This window comes from Neoarius graeffei, chromosome 27 (genome assembly GCF_027579695.1).
Source record: "Neoarius graeffei isolate fNeoGra1 chromosome 27, fNeoGra1.pri, whole genome shotgun sequence".
Lineage (NCBI taxonomy): Eukaryota > Metazoa > Chordata > Actinopteri > Siluriformes > Ariidae > Neoarius > Neoarius graeffei.
The window spans coordinates 50,991,093-51,017,515 of record NC_083595.1 but is presented as its reverse complement, the minus strand read 5'-3'; the positions used below and the strand labels follow the sequence as shown (position 1 = coordinate 51,017,515).

At 40.6% G+C, this 26,423-nt stretch overlaps 1 protein-coding gene across 1 annotated transcript in view; it reads left to right on the top strand.

Annotated features, from left to right (window-relative positions):
- igdcc3 (immunoglobulin superfamily, DCC subclass, member 3) overlaps positions 1-26,423 on the top strand; it is a 121,969-nt gene that overhangs the window by 2,165 nt on the left and 93,381 nt on the right. The window contains exon 2 of the mRNA XM_060911954.1: positions 16,554-16,841. Coding sequence (XP_060767937.1) covers positions 16,554-16,841 — 288 coding nt within the window. The remainder of the gene's footprint in view (positions 1-16,553; positions 16,842-26,423) is intronic.

The window sequence follows — 26,423 nt, the reverse complement described above, 5'->3', positions numbered from 1 at the left end:
GATCCTCATACAAAATAGCATTTAAGACGAGAAGAACATGAACAACCACAAAACATAATCGTTAAAAAAAGCTGTATTTTGGGTTGTATTTAGGTACTCAGGCTGTCTTTATCATGTATTTTTTTTTAAAGATCTGGCACTGTTAGTGTGATAAATATACAAAAATAGAAAGCAGAAAAATTTCTCGTCACCTTTCCAGGCCACACAGGCGTACGCAGCACGATACGAAGCCACCACGATGTAAACGTGTCTCACAGCAGGGTTGTGTAAGGTAGCATCAACCCTGAATGTGTCAGCGCTTTATTAAAGCAAGAGTGTGTGGTTTACTGTAATATGGCTGCCATGTTGTGGTGTTTATCACAGCGTGCTTATGAAATGAGCTTTTCTTGCTTTGTAAAGCTGCAGCGTGTTTGCGTTTATCCTGTAGCTCCTTTATTGAGACTCTTCTCTCTTTCTCTGTGTGGATATACACTGAAGGATGTGCTTTTGCCTTTTATTATGACTAACGTCTGAAGATTTATATCCCTGGCTGTGTTTACGGATTGAAAGCTGTGTGAAAGTGCTATGCAAGTCAACATTGACATTTAAGTCTCAGTGCATCACTGTGTGTGTGTGTGTGTGCTGCTTTAAGAATACTGTACATACAGCTTTACAACAGTCTGTACACACACATCATATACATATAACAAGTGATTATATTAATTATATGTGATGACGTGGAAGAAAACATGAACATAAAAATAATCAGCTTGTTGTGCCGTGAAAATGTGCTCAAGTGAACTCTGAAAAAGAAATGTGAGAACATCATGTGAAAAATTACGAAGAGAATAAGGCAGTAAAATAATGTGTAAAAAACAACAGTAATACATATGAAACTAAAATTAATTGTGTAAAGTAAAATCATATGCATTGTTTGAAAATGTATTGTTTTTTTTTAAATAAAAAATAAAAGGGTCCCACATGGGCCAGTAAATGAAACATGTATAAAAAAATCACGTAAAAATAAACTATTAATGTGAAAAAATGAAAATAAATAAATCACACACTTTACATGGGGAAAATTTTAAGACGTGAAGTAAACCATGTGAAAATATTTATTATTTTTGTTTAAAAATACATGAAAATGTTGGAAAATACAGTAAATCATCTGAAAATAGAGGAATCGTAAAAATGACGTGATAAATAAATCATGACAGAATATGAAAATAAAATGACAAACTCCGATTATTAAAATTATAATATGAAAATATGCAAATCATGTTGAAAAATATGTCTTTGGACTGTGGGGGAAACCGGAGCACCCGGAGGAAACCCACGCAGACACGGGGAGAACATGCAAACTCCACACAGAAAGGCCCTCGCCGGCCACGGGGCTCGAACCCGGACCTTCTTGCTGTGAGGCGACAGCGCTAACCACTACACCACTGTGCCGCCCTGCAAACAAATCACTCAAATGGAAAAAAAATCCATGAAAAAGAAATAAATAAAAAAAAGAATGTGAAAATAAAACCACACATGGAAAAAAAAGCATGAAAATAAAACCACACTTTGTGTGAAAAGTTAAGATGTGAAAATAAATTTATGATGTACAGAATCACATTAAAATAAAAGAATCATGAAAAAAATATGATAAATAATTGAACTGGGTAAAAAAACAACATGAAAATAAATAAATCAAGTTAAAAAAATCATATGAAAATAAATGAATAATGTAAAAAACTTGATAAATAATTGAACCATGTTTAAAAAAAAGAAAATAAATTATTCAAGTAAAAATAATCACATTAAAATAAATGAATCATGTAAAAAATGTTATAAATAATTTAACTGTGTAAAATAAAACATTAAAATAAATGAATCATTTAAAAAAATCACAGTAAAACAAATCATCTAAAAATGTAATAAATAATTGAACTGTGTAAAATAACACAAAAATATATTAATAAAGTTAAAAAAATCACAAATCGTAAAAAATGTGATAAATAATTGAACTGTGTAAAAAATTAATTAATCAAGTTTTAAAAATCACATTAAAATATACAAATCATGAGAAATTTAATAAATAATTGAACTGTGTAAAATAATAACAAATATATTAATAAAGTAAAATAATCACATTAAAATAAACAAATCATGTAAAAATGTGATAAATAATTGAACCATGTAAAAAAAATTAATCACGTTTAAAAAAATCACATTAAAATAAACAAAACGTAAAAAATGTGATAAGTAACTGAACAGTGTAAAATAACAGGAAAATACATAAAGTAAAAAAATCACATTAAAATAAATGAATCATGTAAATTAAATGTGGTAAATAATTGAACCATGTAAAAAAAACATTAAAATAAATGAATCGTTAACAATCAGATGTGAAAATAAATGAATCATAAAAACTACACTAAAATAAATCTGATGGAAAAAAGAATCATTTAAAAAATCAAATGAAAATAAAGGAATTTTGTAAAATTCAGATTTGAAAATAAAACCACAAGCACGACACGACACACAAACCACATGTGATTATTGACGTTCACTGATGTGTGGTTCCTTCACTGGTGTCACACACACACACACACACACACACACACACACACACACACACACACACACACACACACACACACACACACACACAGAGAGAGAGAGAGAGTGTCCTTCAGTACTCTTTAGCGTGCGGAAATGTTTCTCGTGTCCTTCAGTGTGTGGAGCAGATTGCGGTTATTATCTATCCGCAGGCTCTGATTGAGCGTGCTGCGTTGTTGTTAATGCCGGGGAGGAAGGTGGCACACGGAGAACCCTCTCAGCCTGCTGCGACATCACAGGAAACATCATGTGGAAACATTACACATCAATACCGCGCTTCCATCCTCCACCTTTTGTTCAGTTTGATTGACGGCTCGTGTCTCTTTCGCCCTCACGCACCATGAGATAATGTGGATCTGCATCCAGGAGTGTTTTCGCTTCATTCTGCAGCCTTGATTTAAAAAACTAGAACCTTTAACGGTTCTTCGGTTGTGTCTTTCTATACAAAAGGTTCTGTGTAGCAAACTAGAGCAACATATTTATCAGAAAGGGCTCCGTGTAGCAGGTTTTAAGGATCAGGAAACTTAAAAACCATTAATTATCCACTAGAACGCTTCCCGAGAGTGTATATATTACAAACTCCAAATTATTGATCGTTATCTTCTTCTTGACTAGCCTGGCAAGCCAGACTAAATGTGAATATTTAGTCTGGCCTCGATCCGTAGACATTTCCGAAGGGGGTGGGAGGAACAAACTGCTGTCTTTCAAACTGTCTCTGTGCGTATAGGCCAACGCTCTGACCAATCAGCGCAGCAGTGACTGTGACGTAGTCAGAGCGCGCAGTGGGGGAGACCTTGAAATAAATAATTTTTTAAAATGCGTATTAATTAATAAACAGGTTCTAGATATTAAGAAGTTTGGAGATAATGACCACAAGTTTGGAGTCTGTACCACATACTTAACATACACTCTTATTTTTTTCAAGTGTTTTTCAAGGGTTTGCTTAAACTGTTTTTGAGAGTTTTTATTTAGTGGTGTTTGGTGAAATAATTTCCCTTAAATTTAAAATAACGGGAAAATAAGAAACAATCAAAAAGTAATGTTTCAAAGCTGTTTATTAATTCTTCGTACTGCACAAACTAGCCCCATCCTTTTGGCTACGAGCGGAGCCAGCTGGTAGATCAGACTTTTGTCATAGCCGGTCAGCAAAACAGCGAAAACGTCCTTCTTGAAAAGGAATGAGCGGAGAGCCTCTTCCTGCTCATGTTTCAACGAAAACTCCAAGTCTAATTCTTCTAAAACTGATTCCAAAGCGGAGTCAAATGCGCGCTGTTCACTAGCTGTAGCCATCTTTCCAGCGTCGCACAGCTTTGTCGTCACTCCTGCAAAAGCCCGCCCAAAGAATCCAAACAAAGACCTTGTGTTGTGATTGGCGGGCACGATTTGATGCCCGGGGTGTTTTTGTTTATATGGTGTGAGGCTAGACCCACTCGCTAGGCAAAAATATTTTTGGCCGCTAGGCGGGTGGGTCTAGTTTACTAGGCTACTTCTTGACAGCTTCTAGGTGACATTTGCTTGGTTTTCAGGTTCTTCCAAAGTTCTTTAAGGGTTCATTAGATGATTAATGGTTTTTAGCTTCCTTAATGGAAACCTAACTGCTAAGGAAACACTCTGTTTTAGGGTTCTACATGGAAACTTTGAAGTATTAAAGAACTCTTGAAGAACCCATGTTCCAAGAGAGTTTGGCTCTATTTCAAATGCGCAACAGGTTCCAGATGTTAAGAAGAAGAAAAAAAGTGAGTTTGTATAATAAATTTATCTAGATGATACATTCACTCTGACAAAACAACAAGGGTTCTTCAAGGGTTCTTGATGGGTTTGGTGGATAATTAAGGGTTCTGAGCTTTCTTTTGGCACTCGGCAGACTCTTAGAAAAAGCTTTCTTTAATGGCTCATTGTATGATTAAGGGTCGATAAGTTCCTCACAGGGTTCTACTTGGAAACCTAGCTGATTGGGAAACACTCTGTTCTAGGGTTCTACATGGAACCTTTAAGAGAAGACTACGAACCTTTAATTATCTGATGAACCTTTGAGGAACCAATGTACCAAGATGTTTTATCTAAACACATCTAAACGCACCTGTGAGCTTGAAGGCTCTCGAGCGCTTGCTTCTGTGTTGGAGGCCGCCGGTTCTGCCATGTTTGTTGTGACCTTGCTCATTATAATATTATAATGAGGATAAACTTTGGCCGTTTCCGTACCCAAGTGTAAACATTAGCGCGCGGTGTTTTTCCAGCTCATTCTCCTTCACAGGCACAAGGCAGTAGGCAATTGCTGGGTTTAACGTGATGTCACATCCGCCTCATTAGTTATTCAGAACTTTAGCTGGTGGTCTACCAAAACTCAGTTGACAAAGCGTTTGTACAGAGAAGGTGCATTGCTCGCATGAAAAATGCCTCACGCTTGCGTTGTTTTAGGTTGTTCGAATCAATCAAACCATGAAACTGATAAAAGTTTCTTCAGGGTTCCCCGTGAACTAATAAAAAAGGGTGAACGAACACAGGATTTCACAAAAAGACGTGGAGAAAAGGTGGCTTTTGAACCTCTCAGTGAAATCGAAGAGAGCCGAGTCGAAGCATGCTCGAGTTTGCAGTGGTCACTGGGTGAAAGGTTTGTATTTCCCTCTCAGCTCTGTCCTTAGTGTTTTCCAAGTACTTTTCTTGCTATGTGTCATTATTTTACGGTACTTTTTTAGTCACGAAGCACTAAAGTCCCCAGCTGTTTCTTTGTTTCCTCCTCACAAAGTCCATATGCATGAAGGTCGCGACAAAATTCTTCCCCAGCCGTACAGTTCCAATGCGCCGTGATCACTTCTCCGTCTTGTTTAACTCAGATCCAGGTCTTTAAAGGGGTTTCTGATGATCTTTGTGAATGATTTAGCTGAGAGATAAGAGCCAACACAAGTGAGAATCAAGCCAACTGTTGTTTGTTTACACTTCAACTCGCAGCGCTTCATTGTAATGACGCAAACGAAAAGCTTAAAAAACCAACAACATACTTCCACAGGCAAAAACAATACAGGATTCATTCGGCAGTGACTTGATCCCGAGGTCCTTTACCCAGCCACATACAAAACAGTTGTAAGCCTCCATACTCTTCCACGCTTTCGTCTGTTTTGCGGTGTAGAAGGACGTCTCCAACACCAGATAGTTTGAGATGTCGGGGAACTCGACTGAAGGGTAGTTTTCGAGATCGTATGACAAATCCTTCTTTCCCAGACTGTAGGGGTCGATTCCATTGCACATAGCGATCTTCTGAATATATATAAAGCCAGCAGTGGCTTCTAGATTACGAGCGTACTCTGATAAGTTATCGCTAGTTGTTTGCACCGCGGCAGCTGTTTAGACCACCAGCTATTTCACTTCTGGTAACAATGCTAAGAAAAGTCATGTGACTGAAACCCAGCAATACAGCATGTGATTCAAGTACCTTGGGGTTAGTTTAGCTCCATAGGGTACAGCAGCTCCATCTTTTTAATCCATTAACCTTTCCAATTGGATTTTCTCAGAGACCCAATACACGGCTTAATAATTTTTTTTTATCATGTTCTACATATCTTCCATGTTATTTGTACAAACAAGGAACACAATCCGTGATGTGCTGTTTGAAGAAAATAATCAACTCTGATTTGGGAACAATAACTCTCTAACACACACACACACACACACACACACACACACACACACACACACACACACACACACACGTACATATAACCCTATAATGTCACATCCTGTTATATTTTCATCCTGTTATAATTCATTTCATGATTATTCTCGTTCATCTTCAATTTATTATTCATTTGGTCTGAACTTGCTTTTCATAATCAAAAGCAGAAAAAAACACATTTTGTCATTTTAATAGCAACAATAATTCCTACCCAATAAACTGTTTCCTGCTGGAGAGACAGTGCAGGGATGAAGTCACTCTTTCACCCCTGTGGAGTGGAGACTGTTCTAAAGAGCCATTTGGGAGAGAACGAGGCGGGGCATGTGTAGCCCTGTCCATAACCCTATCCCTAACCATAACCCCTGGGCAGGGTTACACGTGTAGCCCTGCCTCGTTCTCCAGGCTGCAGCCGGTGTTCTTGGTTTTGGATGCAACCCTGACCGTCTATCCCGAGCGACCATGAACTCAGCCATGGCGTTAATCCTCTTTCCTTTGATTTCGGCCGTTATTTGGTGTCTTATTTTTTTTTTTCTCGAAAGCCAGTTGTTGATGTTTTGGAGAAGAATGGAGCGAGTTAGAGCTTTGTAAGAACATTTTAGTTTGGATTTTTATATTAGATTTAAACAAAACCAGGGAATCTGATCAGCCTGGAATAATGTGATTTAAATTATTATTATTATTATTATTATTATTATTATTATTATTATTATTATTATTTTATAGAGCCATCATTGTAACAAAACATGTCCGGAAACACTGATTCTAAAAACTAAAGTTGAACACAGACACTTTCTGATCAGAACACAATTACAAACAAACAAACAAACAAACAAACAAACAAACAAACCAAAACAAAAAACCCCCAAACCTTTGTTTGCATATTGTAGACTTGTGCTTTATTATTATTATTATTATTATTATTATTATTATTATTATTATTATTAACTTCACAGTACATATGTACTGGTGAGTCCTGTGCTGGCCACAACAGGTAGCCTCAGCAGTCCAGGGCCCTACAGAGGATCCTCGCTGATCCAAGCAGAACAGTCTTCTGCATAATAAAGGGTTTCAACCAGTGGCGGCTGGTAGTCTTTCAAACAGGGGAGGCTGGTCGGTTACGATATTTCCAGATTTTAAAAGAAAAAAGAAAAAACACATCAATTTTGCCCATACTCTTGCCTCTGATCTGGCTGATTGTTGGCAGGGTCACAAACTGTGAAATAACAGGTTCTTTTGGCCCATTAGCCTACTGTCCAATATACATGATGGTGGTGTTGGGGGGGGGGGTATATTTTAACATTTTATATTTTAAAATTGTGGCATGTTGTTTAAAAATTGATCATTATTGAAAGCAGCTCTTTGTCAGGAACCTCAGCAGTAACAGCAGAGTGTTCTGGAATAGGCACAAGCACTGACCTTGGGGAGCCAAACATAGAGCTGGGAACATTTCATTCAATGACACTTTCCCTATATTTTACTTATTTTGGCTGAGAAATGTTTTATTGACAATTTTGATAACCCTTCACTTTTAATCCAGGTCTGTAGTGTGAAATGTTCTCGGCTGTGTTTTTGTTTAAAAATGTTTTCCAAATTGTAGCTGTGTTTAATTCATATCCAGAAAAATATATATTCCAATATAATATACTCAGCATAAACATTTTAAATAGATTCTATATTTTTGGTCCATCCATGACATATTACTAAAGTAGCCTATTTACTGTTGTTGATGTGGGTCACTTGCTGTTAGCCAATTCACTTTCTCGTACCAGGAGAGCTGAAAGGAACGAGTATTATTCCCTACCTTTTTCACCAAGTCAATTTGAGGCGTTGGTCTATCCTGCTTTTTAATTTTCATTTTTTCCCCGAAAGGAAGACTGGCAAATGGCTTCGCCAAAATTAAATCAGCAATGCTTGGCATCCGTGCGCAGCTTTCTTGCTAGCTGACTAGCCCCCTCAAGTTCAAGTTCAGTCACTCAAATAAACGAAATTTCTGGAACTAAGATAGCAAACTTGACAACACCATATTTACACTTTATTTACAATGAAAATATATACAAACTAAAAAAGCTGGTAGAAACCGTATGTAATGAATGAAATCGAAATGTAAGCTGATCTCTTACAATACACCACAGCACTTGCGAATCCGCATGGGACTGAACTGAGATTCACCGCTGCCTGTCTATATTTGAAACGAGCTGTCAGTCAAAGAAAACATCCGGCCGCTTTCACCAATCACCAGTCTCCTTGCGGAAACTGCCATGTCCCTCCCATGTGAAGCTGGGAGTCCGTGGGGCGGGCGTTTTCGCAGTATTTGTCCAATAACCGTCTTGCATTTTGAGATTGAAAAGTGCATAGCTCCCAAATGCCATTGAAGTCCACTGAGGCTGGGAGTCCGTGGGACTCCGTGGGCGGGCGTTTTCGCAGTATTTGTCCAATAATCGTCTTGCATTTTGAGATTGAAAAGCAGAGCTCCCAAATGCCATTGAAGTCCACTGAGGCTGGGCTGCATCGCGCTGTCACGAGGGGGAAAAACTCACGCACACATTAGGCGAACTGGGTAAAGTTATAACGGAATGATTTCGCACTATAGTTGGGTTGAGCACATATATTTCTATGATTCTGGATCTGAAATAGCAATGTTATAAGGTCGGCTATAACATAAGCCTAGTGCAATTCATCCTACATGATGTTCGTCATTTTTAGAGGAGGCTGAGCCTCCCTCGTTGTCTTAGAGCAATCGCCCGTGGTTTCAGCCCTTCATGGATATTGCGCAAATATCCTTCTAGTCTGTCGGTGAAGCTACCCAACTCTCCTATAACAATTGGGCTGATAACAACTTTCTTCATCTTCCACAGGGTCTTGATCTCTATAGCCAGATCACGATACTTCTCGATCTTCTCATCCTCCTTCAACGTGATCCTACTATCACCTGGGCAAGCCAATGATGTGACACACTTTCTCGTCCTTGTCTACCACCACAATATCGGGTCTGTTGTGCGGGAGCCCCTTATCCATCTGGATCGTAAAATCCCACAATACCTTCGCATGGCTGTTCTCTATAACTGGCTTGGGATTGCATTCGTACCGTTTCTTCTCGCATTTCGTATCATATTGCTTACACAGATCCCAGTGGATGGCCTTGGCTACATTATCATATCAACATTTGTACTCCGACTGTGCTAGCTTGGGGCATTCACTTAGAAGGTGGTTCACTGTTTCATCCTTCCCCCTGCACAGTCTACATAGGGATTCTTCCTGAGACTCATCAGTTTTGGACTTGATCGCATTAGTCCTGAGTGACTGACTCTGTGCGGCCATGATCAGTCCTTTGGTGTGTTTTTTCAGATGACCCTTCTCTAACCACACCCAGCTTTTCTCGCTTGCGATCTCATCCATCTCCCTCATAAACTGGACATGAAGTTGCTTCTCTCGGACCTCCTTCAACTGTTCCTCGCACTTTCTCTTCTTATACTCCTTGCAGTTCTCTCGATAGCCAGGCATACCTTCCCGTGCTGCTGTCCGCAGTCTCTCACTGCTCTCTGCTACATAGGTCATAAGTCCAATTTCTGCCTGGTCTACACAGTCCTCGATAGCAATCAGGCCCCTGCCACTGCTTTTTTTTGGCAGGTAAAGCCGTGCAATGCTATTCCTCAGATGGAAAGCATTGTACAAGGTGAGGTATTTCGTAGTCTTCTGATCTAGTACCCTAAGCTCTTCTCAGGTCCAGTCGATAAAGCTGGCTGAATATCTCATCAAGGAAACTGCCCAGTTGTTGACACCACTGATGACATTTGCCCCGTCTATTTTGGATTGTAGCAGTTTATGGACTCTCCTGAGGTATTCTTTCATCAGGATCCTCTTCATTTCATCTCATTGGAATTCATCTGCCTCAAGCACCCCAAGGTATTTGTAGCTTGCTCCCATTTCCAGGTTCTTGATCTCTCTCCCATCTGGGAGCTGGATTCCTTCTGCATCGAATATCTTCCTTCTCTTTATAACAAGCTTGGTGCATTTCGTGACTCCGAAGTCTGTGCCCACATCTGCACTAAATATCTGGACAGTGTTCACAAGAGATTCCAGGCTTTTTTCTGACTTTGCATAGAGTTTGGTCATATCCATCACTAGTCTTCCTTAGGAGAAGGCTTAGTGGGATGAGTGAGACCACAAACAGCAAAGGCGATAAGGCATCCCCTTGAAAAATGCCTCTGTTGATCGTATTTCTCCAACTGGTGTGGACATCGAGTGGAGCTCAGTTCTCCAATCCTCCATGCTCTTAAATAGCAGGCTCTTTATGTTCGGTGCTATCCCAAACATATCTAAACACTCCTTTATCCAGGAGTGGGGGAGCATGTCATATGCCTTTCGGTAGTCAATCCAGGCCATAACTACTGTACTTTCTTCTTGCCAGCCCTCACACTCTTCATGATCATTTTGTCAGTGAACAGGAGGTTGTGTGTTCCTCTCGACCTTTTTTGTGCACCTTTTTGCTCCTCTGGAAGGAGATCCATGTCATGCATAAAGCAATACACATCTTCCATAATCATCCCAGTGAGGAGTTTCCACATTAGTGGTAGGCACGTTATTGGCCTGTAATTGCTGGCATCACTTCCTAAGCTGGGATCTTTGACAAAGAGCAGTGTCCTTCCTTTCGTCATCCATTTAGGTACCTCCCCCACCTCCAAGCAAGCATTCAGTTGGTCTACAATCCTTGCATGCATACTGCTCATGTTCTTCAACTAGAATCCCTGTACCAAATCTGGTCCAGGGGCTTTCCAGTTTGGCATCTTCTTGAAAGCTGTTTTCAGTTTCTCGAGGTCAATCCTCATGTCACTTTGGCAGTCCACATCCACTTCGTCCCTCAATTCCTTCAGCCATTCTGCATCTTTCTTATGCTCACTAGTGTCACTCCATGTTCCGCTCCAGAACTGTTTGGCCTCCTCGGGGTTGGGAGGTACTTGTTCCTCTGCTGTTTCTCTATCAAGCTCTGTATAGAACTTGCTTTGGTTGTATTTGAACAATCTGTTCTGTCTGTATTGCTCAACTCTATCGGTGTACCTCTTGATCTTAGCCGCTTTAGCCACGAGTCGCTGCCTCAGTTCTTCACTAACCACAACAAACCTTTGTTTGCATATTGTAGGCTTGTGCTGTATTATTATTATTATTATTAATAATAATAATAATAATAATAATAATAATAAGACAGTAATGACCAGATGATACATGTGCTGTGGCCCTGCAATCGTTAAAATTTGAGAGCTTAGGAGATCCCACTTTGCTTTTCCGATAAAGTATAAATATAATATGAACAGATAGTTGGATTACTTTATTTGTCACATGCACAACTGTATAAAAACAGTGGCAGTGAAATGTTGTGTGCGGCAAAACAGCTCTGTGCGGTACTGTGCATAAACCTCTAAAAATATAATAAATATGAGAAGAAAGGGAAAAAAAGGTTTATCATTCCTAACAACAATATAATCAACCCGTTTTACATGTAAACATTTCCAATTCCTAAAAACACTTTTCCAAATCCAATTCCGTTTTCCCCCCATTTGTTATCTGATACCTGATACCTTTTTTTTCCTTCCCTTTCTGAAATCGGCCCAATACTCATCCAGGGTATCGGATCGGCTCTAATGAAAATGTTTCAATCCTTCTGTGGTCTTTAGTTTCTCCTCCTGATAAACACTGAGGGTTCTGAGTAGAGCTGCTTTAATAAACTCAGAACGCTTCATTATCCACAAAACAGTTTAGGAAGCGCAGCAGGTCTGACAGGGAGCGTCGGGGTGTTATTATAGTGTTTCTGTTTCACTGGGAAAGAAATCTACCTGTCTGTCTCTACCTGTCTGTCTTGTTCTAGCTGTGTGACTCTCTCTCTCTCTCTCTCTCTCTCTCTCTCTCTCTCTCTCTCTGTCTCTTTCCAACTGTTTCTCTCTGTCTGTCTGTTTCTGTCTGTCTCTCTCTAGCCTTCTGTCTGGCTGTTTCCGTCTGCCTCTGTACAACTGTCTGTCTTTCAATCTTTCCAGCTATCTGTCTCTGCCTGTCTGTCTGTTTCTTCTTTCCAGCTGTCTATCTATCTCAACCTGTCTGTCTCTCTTTAGCTGTCTGTCTGTCTCTCTCTCTGGCTGAGTTTTTTCCAGATGCCTATCTGTGTCTCTCTGACTGTCTTCATCTCTCTCTCTCTCTCTCTCTCTCTCTCTCTCTCTCTCTCTCTCTCTCTCTCCAACTATTTCTGTCTGTCTCTCTCTAGCCTTCTGTCTATCTGGCTGTTTCCGTCTGCCTCTGTCCAACTGTCTGTCTATCTTTCTTTCCAGCTGTCTGTCTCTGCCTGTCTGTTTCTTCTTTCCAGCTGTCTATCTCAACCTGTCTGTCTCTTTTTAGCTGTCTGTCTCTCTTTCCAGCTGACTTTTTTCTAGATGCCTATCTGTATCTCTCTGACTGTCTTCATTTCTCTCTCTCTCTCTCTCTCTCTCTCTCTCTCTCTCTCTCTCTCTCGCTGTCTTTCTGTTTTTGTTTAATTTGTGCTAGCAGTGCTGGTGCAAACTGTTAAACTCACTCAGGATCCTTCTTCTTCTCCTCCTCCTCCTAACATTTTTTAGGACTCTATTTCTCCCTCAGTTTTCATCCATTCATCACCAAATTTCACATGAAGAATATCTCTGGGCTGAATTAATTTGCTATGACTTTTGGTGCTGATCTGGATCACCGAACCGGAATGATCCATGAAAAACGGGCTTTTTTCCTCACTAAGAGTCATTCTCTCTCTTCCGTGACCAGACGTCCCAGTTTGTAAGAGCTAGCGCAAATCACTGTGACTTTAATCACAGTCTCTATCTAGTTTCTAGTTGCTTTAATTACAAGTTTATTTTATTTACAGTTTAGTGTCACCTCTTTGACCTGATTATTTAAAAAAAAAACTTGAGAAGGATACAAAGAGAAATCCACTCACGATTCCGTTAATTAAAATTAATTTAAGTGTGCAAAATGCTGGAACAGTGATTAAAGTTTGCTGGGGACACTGAGCACTGAGGCTACTGCCATCATCATCATCATGATCATCATGATCATCGTCGAGAGAGAGAGAGAGAGAGAGAGAGAGAGAGATGGATTTCACCGCTGCTCCAGATGCAGTCTTTTGCTGTTGTAGTTCATCTGCCACAAACTTCATTATGTTGTGTGTTCTGAGATGCTTTTCTGCTCACCACAGTTGTAAAGAGTGGTTATTTGAGGTACTGTAGGCCTCCTGTCAGGTCGCACTGGTCCATCCATTCTCCCCTGACCTCTCTCACTGATACGACGTTTCCGTCCGCAGAACTGTTGCTCGCTGGAATGTTTTTGTTTTTTTTCTCTCTGTTTTTCTTGTGTGTGAAAATCCCATGAGGAGATCAGCAATTTGTGCAATAATCAGACCAGCCCATCTGTCCCTGAGATCTTTCCTCCATTCTGATGTTTGATGTGAACATTAACTGAAGCTCTTCACCTGCCACATGACTGGCTGATTTGAGAATTGCGTGAATGAATGAGCAGCTGTACAGATGTTCCTCATAAAGTGCTCAGTGAGTGTATAAATATATAAAAGAAGGTAAAAGATGCTCAGAGTATATTTAGCTTTTTACACCCTTACAGAAAAAACACATGAATTTCCCATGTATTTCACATGTGAGCACATGTTACCACATGTGGTAACATGTGGAATACATGGTATCAGATTTTGTAACATGTGTTACCATGTAGAGCACATGTGTAAAACATTCCCACATGTGATTCACATAAAATTGGGCCAAAACCACATGCTTCCCATGTGCAAATAACATGCTTCCCATGTGCAAAACACATTTTCCACATATTTCACATGTGAGAAATCACATGTGAAGTTCATGTGGTTTTTCTGTAAGGGCACTGAGAAGGGAAAGTGGCGTTCACTGAGGTGTAGCTTAATCACGATGGGGAAATTTTGTAAAAAAGGTGAGCACATTATTGAGAGAGGGAGAGAGAGAGAGAGAGAGAGAGAGAGAGTAATGTCACCGTGTCCTGTTTGATGGTTGTGTCTGAGCTGTCCGAAGGATGTGGGTTCAAATCCATCCATCGCTTATCTATAGCGCTTATCTGTCAGGGTCGTGGGGGAAGCTGGAGCCAATCGGAGCTGACTTTGGGTGAGAGGCGGGGTTTACCCCGGGCAGGTTGCCAATCTGTTGCAGGGGTAACACGAGACGGACAACCATCACTCTGACATTCACATTCGAGTAGCCAGTGGACTGAATCCGCATGTCTTTGTACCCGGAAGAAACCCACACAAGCATGAGGAGAACACTCAAACTCCACACAGAAAGGTCCCAGTCGACCGCAAGGTTAGAACCCAGAACCTTCTTGCTCTGAGGTGACAGTGATAACCACTGCACCAGCATGCCACGTGTGTGAGCTCCTGTATATAGGAAGAAGGCCTCGGAGTGTGTGAGTGTGACGCTGCCATGAGATGTAGCATGGCCAGTGTGTACGGTTAACCAGAACGACATGCTAACTCACCCTGTTCCCGTCCCTGTCATGTGATCGTGAAGTGCCAGCCAGCAGGTAGGAATTAGCAACAACTAACGGAGTAATTATTAAAAGATAAGAACATGGTGAACGGAAGGGATCAAAAACAAGTCAAAGTTTGTTCCTGCGTGAGGGGTTACATGAGAAAACGAAGAGAAAAATACCACAGTGAAAAGGAAATGGGGTGAAAATCCAGCTTCTGGTCCCAATCAGGTGCTGTGAGCCTGAGACGAGTTTCTAAGCAAAGGCAGTCAAAACACAGCAGCACAGGGAAAAGCAGGATGGTGAGATGTGTGTGTGTGTGTCCTTGCATTCAGGCATGTCAGGACTCTTGAGAACACACCATAGATTCTCTCAGGCTCAAGGACGTACAATAATACAGAACTGTTTTTGAAAGAAACACGCAGAGCTGTATTTGCCTCCACACTCTGAATGGACACGATCATACGACCACCGAGGATTCTGCCGCTTTGTTTTGATGAACGATGTATATTAATGTCAAGGCTGGGTTTTATAGCTGGGAAAATTCCACAATTGAGAATCATGAGAACCGCAAATAGCATAAAGCCACCACATACTCACACACTCGCAGAGACTCAAGCCACCATACACTCAGAGGAATTGGGTTTCAGACGCTGCTGTGAGTGTGTTGGCGAACGCAGGAATCTGGGGGGCAGGGTGTAGACCGGCTTGGAGCCCAAAGGGTCAGTACAAGTGGACCTCCAATATCATCACTCAAACCTCCGTTGTTTATGCTTTAGGGGGTTTGGAGCACACGTCCTTGAAGATCCGATAACTCGGTGAGGGAGGAGGAAGCGAGCGAGAAGTTTCTCACCTCGTTGCTGAAGTTTACTCAGGACGTGAGGACATCTTTCCTGAAACTCTGTCTCGTGTTTTTTTCCTGCTCTTTGTTGAAATCTGACCAGCAGAATGCAGAATTCCACAGTGACCCGGGTTGCCAGATTTGTGTAATAGAATAAGCCTCTTATTAAAATAGTTGGATATGGTGAATGGAAGGGGTCAAAAAGCAGTCCAACTTAGTTCCAGAAATGAAGAGAAAAATACCATTCCACTCCTAAAATATGGAATTTGTCTCATATCTATAATGCCCTTAAAAATAATATTAATAATAGTTGTTTCAATAATGCCCTAAAATTATTATTATTATTATTATTATTATTATTATTATTATTATTATTATTATATGACTGTCATGACTAGATGGTCAGAATATTTATTTTTGTTCCTAAAATGTTTGAATAGTTGTGATTTTTGTCTTTTTAAACTAAGGTTTACTAATCATTAAAAAAAATGTTTTGCTCCAAACACGTCCGAATGATTATGACGAAAAAAATCTATTTAAAAAATACATTTTTGTAATATCTAACTTTTCTTAAAATGACTGAAAATTTTCTTTATAATAAACTACATGATTAATTTTTTGGGGGGTAAAAAAGTAATTTTTTTTCCACCTTAAATTTGTTCTTGCTTAATGTTTAAAAATATGTGATTTAAAAAAATCTACAGAAAACGCTTTGCTCCTAAATAAAAAAAACAAACAGATGAATATTTGTGATTTGAATAATATTTTATCAGTTATCATCCAGCCCTAATGAAATAAACATATGATCTTTAATATTTTTATTAATATCAGCTTTAACTTTATTTATTTTGGTTACATTTATAAAACGGCAAACTAAAACCGAAGCCGCTGTTTAAAAATTGAGGGGGTTTAGTTGATTAATTTCTGGACTGGTCTGTGCAGGCGTGAGCTGTGGAGCCGAGCTGTCCTTCACTCTGGAGCCCAGTGACATCATCGCGGTTCAGGAACAGCCGCTGATGCTGCACTGTCAGGTGGAAGGGATTCCACCAATCACGACGCAGTGGAGGAGGAACGGTGTGCTCTTATTGGAGGATAAGAACTATGCCACGTTCATTAACGGCTCGCTGCTGATTGGCCGATTCCAGAGGAACGACGAGGGAGACTACGAGTGCGTGGCCCAGAATTCCTTTGGGCTGGTTGTCAGCCGCAAGGCCAAAGTGCAGGCTGCCAGTAAGTAGGAAATGTGTTCACTGTGAAACTGACGCTTTCTGTTCAGGACATTAAAACATCTCTCTCTCTTTTTCACACACACACTTTAATCCAGCATGTTGCAGGTCTGACCCTGTCTGTATGAGAACTAACTTCAGTTTGTGCAGTGTATGATTTTACAGTGTCCTGTATTGGCACACACACACACACACACACACACACACACACACACACACACACACACACACACACACACACACAAAGAGATGTGAGTGAGTTTTGTGCTGTGTGAGTAGACGCTACACCACTGAGACGGTACACACACTCCGGCTCCAGGCACAGCAGGACAGCGGCGGCTGCTCGTCCTCGGGAGCCGTCTGTCCTCTCCAGAGCGAATATGAACAGGAAGTCAGCATAATCCGCCCCTCATAGGACACTTTTTTTCTCTCCTTTCTGTAGTAATTTTTGTAGCTTATAGACCGAATCCCTAAACAGAGATGGAACAGTGGGCAGAGAAGTGATGCAAGCCAGAGAAAGCCATTATTAGAGCAAACGCTGTCCTGTATGTGGCACGGAAATCAATAAGCCTCCATTTTATCTAGAGTGTCTGCAGTTACACAAACTCTATATACAGCTCTAATAGGATTCAGTTCATTCATACACAATTAATATCTTGTCACTATGTACAGAATATTGCAAACTCCGGGAATGAACATACAGAAAAATTATACTTTCATTATGAAACATAATTACGTTTTTAAAGGGCGATTTTGAGAATAGTTTATTTTCAGTAATTATTCGAAGCTTCACTGATATAGTGTATCTGCACTCATATTATACATTTTTATTATACGGCATGAGCTACTTCTGGTAAAATCGTGTGCTCTGACTGGTTCCTTGGCGGGCTGAATTTTCCCGTATTGCCCGTGGACGATTCCAGACTTTCTTTCCAAGGCGCTTTCAATGTTGCAAAAAACAAAAACAAACAAAAGCAAAATCAAAACGCCAAAAAAAAGCTGAATTGGAAATCAAAACAGAATCAAACACAGCTAAAAGACAAACGAGTCAGCGAGTTATTCAAGAAATGAGCAACGAAGAGCGTTCAGTAACCGCTAACAGAGATTCAGTTTTGAAACCGCTAGCCGTTTATTCTGCATGCATACTAATATACCTGTTTCTGGAAGAACCCAGAACTTCTTAGCGGTCATATTGCATCATGAAGACCAACGAGCTACAAAAACAAATCCAGGACAGTTCTGGAAAAATATCAATCAACATTTGTCAATGAAAAGTTTGGACTTAATCTTTGAGCTTCACCTAGAAGTTACCATCCAGTAAAAAAGTCAGTGGCTGGATAAAGGTGGGATTAGTCAGAGAAACTAACAAGAGGCCAACAGTAACTCTGAAGGCTCTGGAGAGATCCACGGCTCAGATCGAAGAAGCTGTTCAGTAGACGACTTTAACCTGGACACTCCACAAACCTGTGCTTGATGAAAAAGTGGCGAATTCAGTTTGGAGTTTGCGAAAAGTCATGTTGGAGTTTCTCTCCAAAATGAAAAGATTTCTCTGATCTTTTTGGCCTCGATACAAAGCACAATGTTTAACAGAAACCCAATTCTACTCATCAACCTGAGAACACCTGTGAAGCACGGTGGTGGTAGCATCACGTTGAGATTTACCTTTGGTCTCTTGGTTGCTTTTCTTGGTTGGTTAATACAGTTCTAACTTGTTCACTGGTTTGTGGTGGACACCGTCTCCTGGGGAGATTCGCAAGACAGATTAAAAACAGCTAAAATGAACATAAAATGGGCTGAAACAGCATCTTGATACTTTTAGTCCATTTTAATGCCTACCTAGTAAATCTCATCATGGCCTTTGCTTTGTAGCAGCTCTGTGCCTGGTTTGTGCATCACAGATGCAGGAAAAAAAAGATAAAACTGGGTGATAAACTATTAAATATTTGACATATCATAAAAATAAACCTTTGCTCAAGAAGTATGGTCCATTTAAGTAGACGCTCTTCAGAGGGAATGGACTGAAGAATCTATGGAGTAGGAAAACTGATATCCTCTCCTTTCAAGTTCAAGTTCAAAGGTCACGGTGGCTCCTTTCACTGCCATGTCCTCTGTGAATTATGGTCAGGGTTTGGGTTTCCAGTTTGGTGGCCATCTTGGGACCTTTTGACCTGAGCTTCCAGAGCTGAAGGCTGGAGAACAAAGAGTGGAGTTTGTGTTAATGAAGTGTTTGATGGACATGGGAGGAGTGGTAGCGTTTTGGTGTGTGGTTCTGATGCTGAGGTTGATTTTGGGGAAATTTAATAATGAGCTGGAAAATCTTTGAGCAGCTCAAGTTCTAGAAATATCTGCAAACAACTCCAACGTTCTACACATATCTCCAAACAACACTAAAGTTTTCCAAATATCTCGTAGCGTTCCAAAGAATCGCCAAATATTTTCCATCTCGAACCTTCTTCACAGCTCTCAAAATGAGCCCAAAGATCTTCAGAAATCTCTAAACATTTGCAAACATCTCCAGTTTTCCAAATATCTCCAAACATTTTCAGACATTTGAAGACATCGCCAAGGATCCAAACACATTGAACTATGTCAAAATAAAGCTGAAGTTCTTCTGAGAGAGATATCTTCAAATAACACAAAAGTCCTCCAAAATCTTAAAATTATACTCGTATTGTCAAATAGTGCTCAAGTTTTTGAAATATTTTCAAACATTTTCACATATCTCAAATAGTTTCTAACGCAAGAGCCACAGCGTTCTTCAATAGGTGTTTTAACAAATAAACCTTTTATTAAATAACTTTTATGGACATTTGTATTTCCTCCATTTGCTTCTCTTTTCATTTCTTTATCTTTCAGCAGTCTGTAAAAAAAAGAGCTCTGATTTCTTGTTAAATCTATTTGTAGAGAATCACACAGCAGCTCTTTCACATTTTAGATATGTTTATTTTTGTGTGTTGTCGACGCATTAGAGCTGTGTTACTTCCAGTGCTTAATTTGTGAAGTGGGAGGTCCCGGAACGCCAAATATTTTCAAATACATTTTCGTGAGAGCCATATATAAAAAGTGACGCTGAATACAACTAAAATGCATTTTTACATATGACCAACAATTTGAGAGTAATATATTCTTTTTCATAATGAAGAGGCTCTTGACATGCCGTCTTCCTCCTGTCCCCCCGCTGAATATTTTGACGCAAACGTAGCTTGACGTGTTTTGAAGTGCCGCTTTATTTCATTGTTTCATCGATGCAATCTTGTCATTGTATAGGCCTATTGGACACAAAGCAGAACCCTCTCACCCCACAAAGGCGAATTCCTCTGTCCATTCCTGTTGAAATGTACGGTAGCCTACCAGTCACCTTTTTTCCCTTTTTGCCATGTTCTTTGTCAAAAGGCTTTGCTTTGCGGACAGCTAACTGACTTTTTCATTAAATGGAGGCGTACTTCTTGATCTCAATGTGAGCAGATTAATCTGCGAGCCAGATGCAGTCACCAAAACAGCCACATCTGGCTCCCGAGCCATTGCAGACCCCTGCGTTAAGGCAACAACTCATCTCATCTCATCATCTCTACCCGCTTGATCCTTCTACAGGGTCGCAGGCAAGCTGGAGCCTATCCCAGCTGACTACGGGCGAAAGGCGGGGTACACCCTGGACAAGTCGCCAGGTCATCACAGGGCTGACACATAGACACAGACAACCATTCACACTCACATTCACACCTACGCTCAATTTAGAGTCACCAGTTAACCTAACCTGCATGTCTTTGGACTGTGGGGGAAACCGGAGCACCCGGAGGAAACCCACGCGGACACGGGGAGAACATGCAAACTCCACACAGAAAGGCCCTCGCCGGCCACGGGGCTCGAACCCAGGACCTTCTTGCTGTGAGGCGACAGCGCTAACCACTACACCACCGTGCCACCCAAGGCAATAACTGGATCAACAATTAACAAATCAAACACAGGTTGCAATATATTGATGGCCATAATAAAACACAGCAAAGTAAAGACTTAATCTTGCTTGTGTATCTGACTGAGATTATAAAGAAAGTAAATAAATAAAACGGTCCTGGCACTTGCACCCACAACGCAGCCCCATAGACCGTAGAACGCATTTGAACAATAGACCTACCACGTGTCGACCGACCCGGCAGTGGCCCCGCTTGGCAAAAAAGAAAAAATATCAGACATTATGATCTTAGAAAACGCTTTAGTGACGAACAGTTACAGACAGTAATATGTCGTGATATTATGTTATAAAATATTATTTTTTATTAGGCTATATATTACATTATATATTAAATTTATCTTCTAAAATAACAGACTGTACTCATATCACAACCGGTTTATTTCACCATTGGAGATCAGATCACACAAGACATGAGTTAAATGACTCATTTTAAGGATTTAAGTAGGGGATTTAAAAGCATAGCCTCGGATTTCAAGCATATTTCAAGTTTAAAAGCAGTCCCAGCAAACATAAGTGCCAGCAAACATAAGTGCAATCAATTCAAGTAATAGTTAAGAAATAAAGGGTTTACAAAACAAGTTGGAGAATTCATTTTAAAAATTTTAGTAAGCTTTCTTGTTTTTTTACCATTTTTTCCACAGCGCAAGCTAACGGCTACAAAAAACCCGGTGTTCTATTGAGTGGAAGTATACACCCCATGTCCCCCCCTCTTCCCCTTTCGCATAGATTTTGTGGATGTCATAGGAGAGAAATCAACAACAGATATCAAAATCAAAACCGAACACTAAACACATTTTTATTTACTTATTTATTTAATTTATTGTTTGATTTTTTTTCCCCTTTGTGATGGTCACGGGGGTGATCTGATCCATTTAAATAGCTGCCGGAACATCGAATGAAATGAAAATAGCTGCCGGATCCGACGATGGAGGTTACGGATCTTGTTCTGTCATGTTCCGGCTCAAATTAAGACCTGGTTACTTCTGCCTACAATGAAGTCACATCTATTCTTGCTATTTAACAGTTATTCCACGAAATCGAGTCGTACATGAGCTGATAGCCGGTGAGGCGCGTAGCACCGAGTTGTCTATAATCCGTGTACGACGAGATTGAGTGGAATAACTGTTTTATTCTATCCACATTCACTGGATTTTGAAAAACGGAGCATTTTTATTTTTTGCAAATTCGATAAACAAAAACTTTATACAAAATGTCCAACAAAATCATTTCCGCTTAGAATGTAAACAAACCGGCGAAATGACAGGAGCAATTTGTGAAAAATGTGATAATAATAATAATAATTGTTGAAAAATAAAAAAGATACATTTTTACCATCAAATACTTTTATTCCATATTTTGTTGCTTATTTTTCTATTTTTGGAGGTTTGTTTTTGAGTAGAGTTTTTATTTCGTCCTCGATTGGTTCAGTAACACGCTCCGCCATTTTCTTCTCCTTCTTTAGGATTTTTTTGGTGGTTGGCAAACCAACTTAAAGGTGCATTACTGCCACCAACTGGGCTGACGCGTGGAACAGGAGATATTTGGGGGGGGGGACTAGATTCTTTTAGCTATTTCTGTTTCTTTTAAATACTTGATGATAAAGTGATATATCTGACTTGATGCGCGCCATCATTTTGTTTTCTCTACTCATGGTATATGAGCTGATATCCTAGTAGTAGAGTAGCCAATCAGAACATGTGATTGCTCATATCCAGTGAATGTGGATAGAATAATGCACTTATTCCAATCTCTTCTGTCTAAACAGCGCAATTACAGCAAAGAAAACCTAACAGATTGAGCAGCCTGGTAATAATTGCGATTAATTTTTTATTTCACCGATTCAAATCGCCATAAATTTATCGTTGCCCAATATATCATTACAGTACATGTCTACTGAATAATGCTGATTTTTAAAAATTAAACTAAAGTTTTGTTGCAGAAATGGCTTAATATTTGTAATTTAAAGTATTTACAAAAATGCGTTTCTCCTAAAATAGATTCAGAAAATTCAGAATGATAATTTTTAAACTAAATAAACTATTCATGATTTTTTTTAAAAAATAAAATGACCAAATGATTGGGATTATTCAAAAAAAATTAAACTATCTTTAAAAAAGTTTTGTTCTTAAAACAGATGGATAATTATGATTTCAATATTGAGCAAAGCAATCAATAATGTTATTTTTATTATTTGAAATCTACGAGCTTTAGTGTTTTTCTGGAGACGTTCTGTGCTACACTCTACATGCATCTGCTGTGTTTGTTGGTTTGTTCCAGCCACTGAAGTGCTCCGTAAGCCCTTTGAATACACTCTTCTTTGCTTTTTGTGACTCGAACAAAGGCCTTTATTGCAGCTGTGATTTTGTCTCTTGTCTCTTGTAAAGAGAGGCCAAATTGTCTCCATCGTCTTCATCTCATTCCATTTGCAATCAGTGGGTCTTTAATAGTGCCTCCAGGTGCTCCGGACAAGTTGGAGGTTGATCTGCGGATCATTGTGCTTTGTGAGGCTCTTGAACCTCCTTGTCTGGATGTTGTTAGAACGTGGAGAAGAAAAATCCATATTTTGTTTTAAGATGGTTGAGACAGTGGTGTTTTTCATCCTGTCGCTTCCTTTTGTTTCTTTTGTCCCTCTATTTTTCCGTCTCTGTATGAGTATGTCGTCGCAGTGCGGTATCAGAGGCCGATGCGGCAATATGACACCACATGAGAAGGGTCATTTCGCTGAGAGGAAAGAAAGTGCAGTGAGAGTAAAAAAGACAAGCAGTTCCTTTTCAAGCTAAGAAAAAAACTTGTCCTTCATTACATTACAGGTATTTAGCAGACGCTCTTATCCAGAGCAACGTACAGCACGCTCTGAGCAGCCTGGGGAGCAGTCGGGGGTTAGGTGCCTTAGTCAAGGGCACTTCAGCCATTCCTGCTGGTCCAGGGAATTGAACCAGCGACCTTTTGGTCCCAAAGCTGCTTTTCAAACCCTTAGGCTTCCCCTTCAACTCGGATTCCATGACAAAATGTGAAAATGATATTTTTCTCAAATAATAACAAATAACACTTGGTCAGATGAACTTGTTCTGCTTTGCATTGTCAAAATTTCTTGACTAGCAAGCTATTTTTTTGTTTGTTTGTTTTGAGATAAAATTGTCTGAAAAATTTTCATTCCTTCAGAAAATGGAAGATTATGCACTTAAGGCCAATTAATGCTGACAGCCCAGTCCTCGCAGATGGTGTCGCAGATGGCGTCTGCGAAGCCCTCCCCTTCGCAGACGCTCTGCGTGCACCTCCCAAAAATTGTGACCACCGCAGACAGCCTCGCAGACAGCGTCGCAGACAAGAGGGCTCTGATTGGTCCACTCTACATCCGCTGTACATGAACTTCCACTTCCCTACTTTCCCGGTTTGTTTTGTTTTCACGACCGCCATTTTTAAAAACACGAGCGAAGATGGAGCAGCACGAAGAGCGGTTGATCGAGGAAGTGAGGAAGTACGTACATCTATACGACTCCAGTTCTAGTCATTATAAGTAACCGGAGGATAAACACTCCACTAACCACACCCACCAACTACTCCTAGCGATTTTGCGACTTCGCGCCGCCTTGCGTTGTGGCGGTGAATAACATCGCGCACGCCTATTACTCCCCGCTCAACGATAAATTACAACTGTCTGCGAAAAGCTATCTGCGAAAGCCTTGTCGCAAGAGCATGCAGAGGCCCTTATTTCCAAACTGCCAGGATGCTTTCTTTGGAGCTTCCCTCACCATGCTCTTTTTAAAATCTCTCTTGAAGTTAAAATGCAGCTTGCGATGTTTCTGAGAAGCCAAAAAGTCCTCTTACTGACTCTTCCGAAGCTCTGACACTGAAGACTCCTTCCAGGCTTGTCGTACTCGAGTCCGTCTTGTGCCCTAATTTTAAGGACTTGTGACTTGACTTGGACGTGAGCACTGATGACTCGGACTCGTGCATTAACTGCATTCAGACTCGTAAATTGGAGACGAGGACTCAGATTTTTTCTTTATTTTTTGTAACATGCCATAATAATTTGGCATAGGATATTTATATCTACATTAATTTTTATACTAATTTTGTGTAAGAGAATGCACATTCACCTGTTCATACATCATGTTCAGGAACAAACTAACGTTAACGGCGCTAAAGTGCCTGGAGAGAACGCCGCTAGGATTGCCCGCTTTGCTTATACAGACTTCTCGTGCAGTGGGAAGAAATGCACTGCTGTGTGTTCCATATGTAGAAGAACTATCGAGGAGACGACGGGGACAACCTCGAACTTCAATCGTCATTTGGTTGGTAAGACTCCACCCAGAGAAGGAAGCGACACGCTATGTTCATTGCTCTGTTGATAGTGGGCGGGGCTTGCTGAGTGATGAACTAGCTAGTGTTAACCCTCTCTCATGTTATTTGCCCTGTTGATAGTGGGCGGGGCTTGCTGAGCGATGAACAAGCTTTATACCTGTAGCCTGTTAACTAAAATGGGGCAGTCGAGCAGGAACGTCAGTCCAACACAGCAGCAGAGACGCTTTCACATAAAGGCAGCGACAGACACCGTCAGATGGTGCGGTTGGAGTCTTGTTCTGGGACTCAACTCGAAATTTTCTTTAATGACTCAGACTTGAACACTGCGGACTCGAGACTGGACTTGGACTCAAGGTTTAGTGACTCGACTACAACACTGCCTCCTTCCAAAAAAGTTAACCAAATATATCCTTGCAGAAAATGTTACCATATCAACCATTACACACCTTTGTTAAATACCAACACACACATTCACATCACATTATCTCTAGCCGCTTTATCCTTCTACAGGGTCGCAGGCAAGCTGGAGCCTATCCCAGCTGACTACGGGCGAAAGGCGGGGTACACCCTGGACAAGTCGCCAGGTCATCACAGGGCTGACACATAGACACAGACAACCATTCACACTCACATTCACACCTACGCTCAATTTAGAGTCACCAGTTAACCTAACCTGCATGTCTTTGGACTGTGGGGGAAACCGGAGCACCCGGAGGAAACCCACGCGGACACGGGGAGAACATGCAAACTCCACACAGAAAGGCCCTCGCCAGCCCCGGGGCTCGAACCCGGACCTTCTTGCTGTGAGGCGACAGCGCTAACCACTACACCACCGTGCCGCCCTAAATACCAACAGTTTTTTTTTTATTTTTATTTTTTATTTGTTCATTATTAGGTCTTAGATTATATGGAGTGGGCACTGTACATGCCAGTTGTTGCTATGGCAACAATAAAGCATTAGAATGAGTGTGTTTATATAAACCTGTGATTTTATATTAATTCTCGAACACCTTGTGAGCCAGTCAGACTCCAGAATTCAGCAGCGCTGTAGTTTTCACTGACCAAAACTGCTGTTTGTCATCCGACGAAAGCGAACAATAACCAAATGATGTATTTTTGACACCAGTGCCAGGCACGCTGCCAGCCACATGGGCCTCCAGCCTTCCTCTAATGGTTCACCACCAGCCGGCTGTGTTTAGCATTTAAGAGGCCTTCCTCTTTCCCCCCTCCGTCTCTTTCAGCTTTTCAGGAGCACACACAGCCCACCGGACGCCTTTTCTCCCGCTCGGAGTGAAGCGACACAGATCTGCT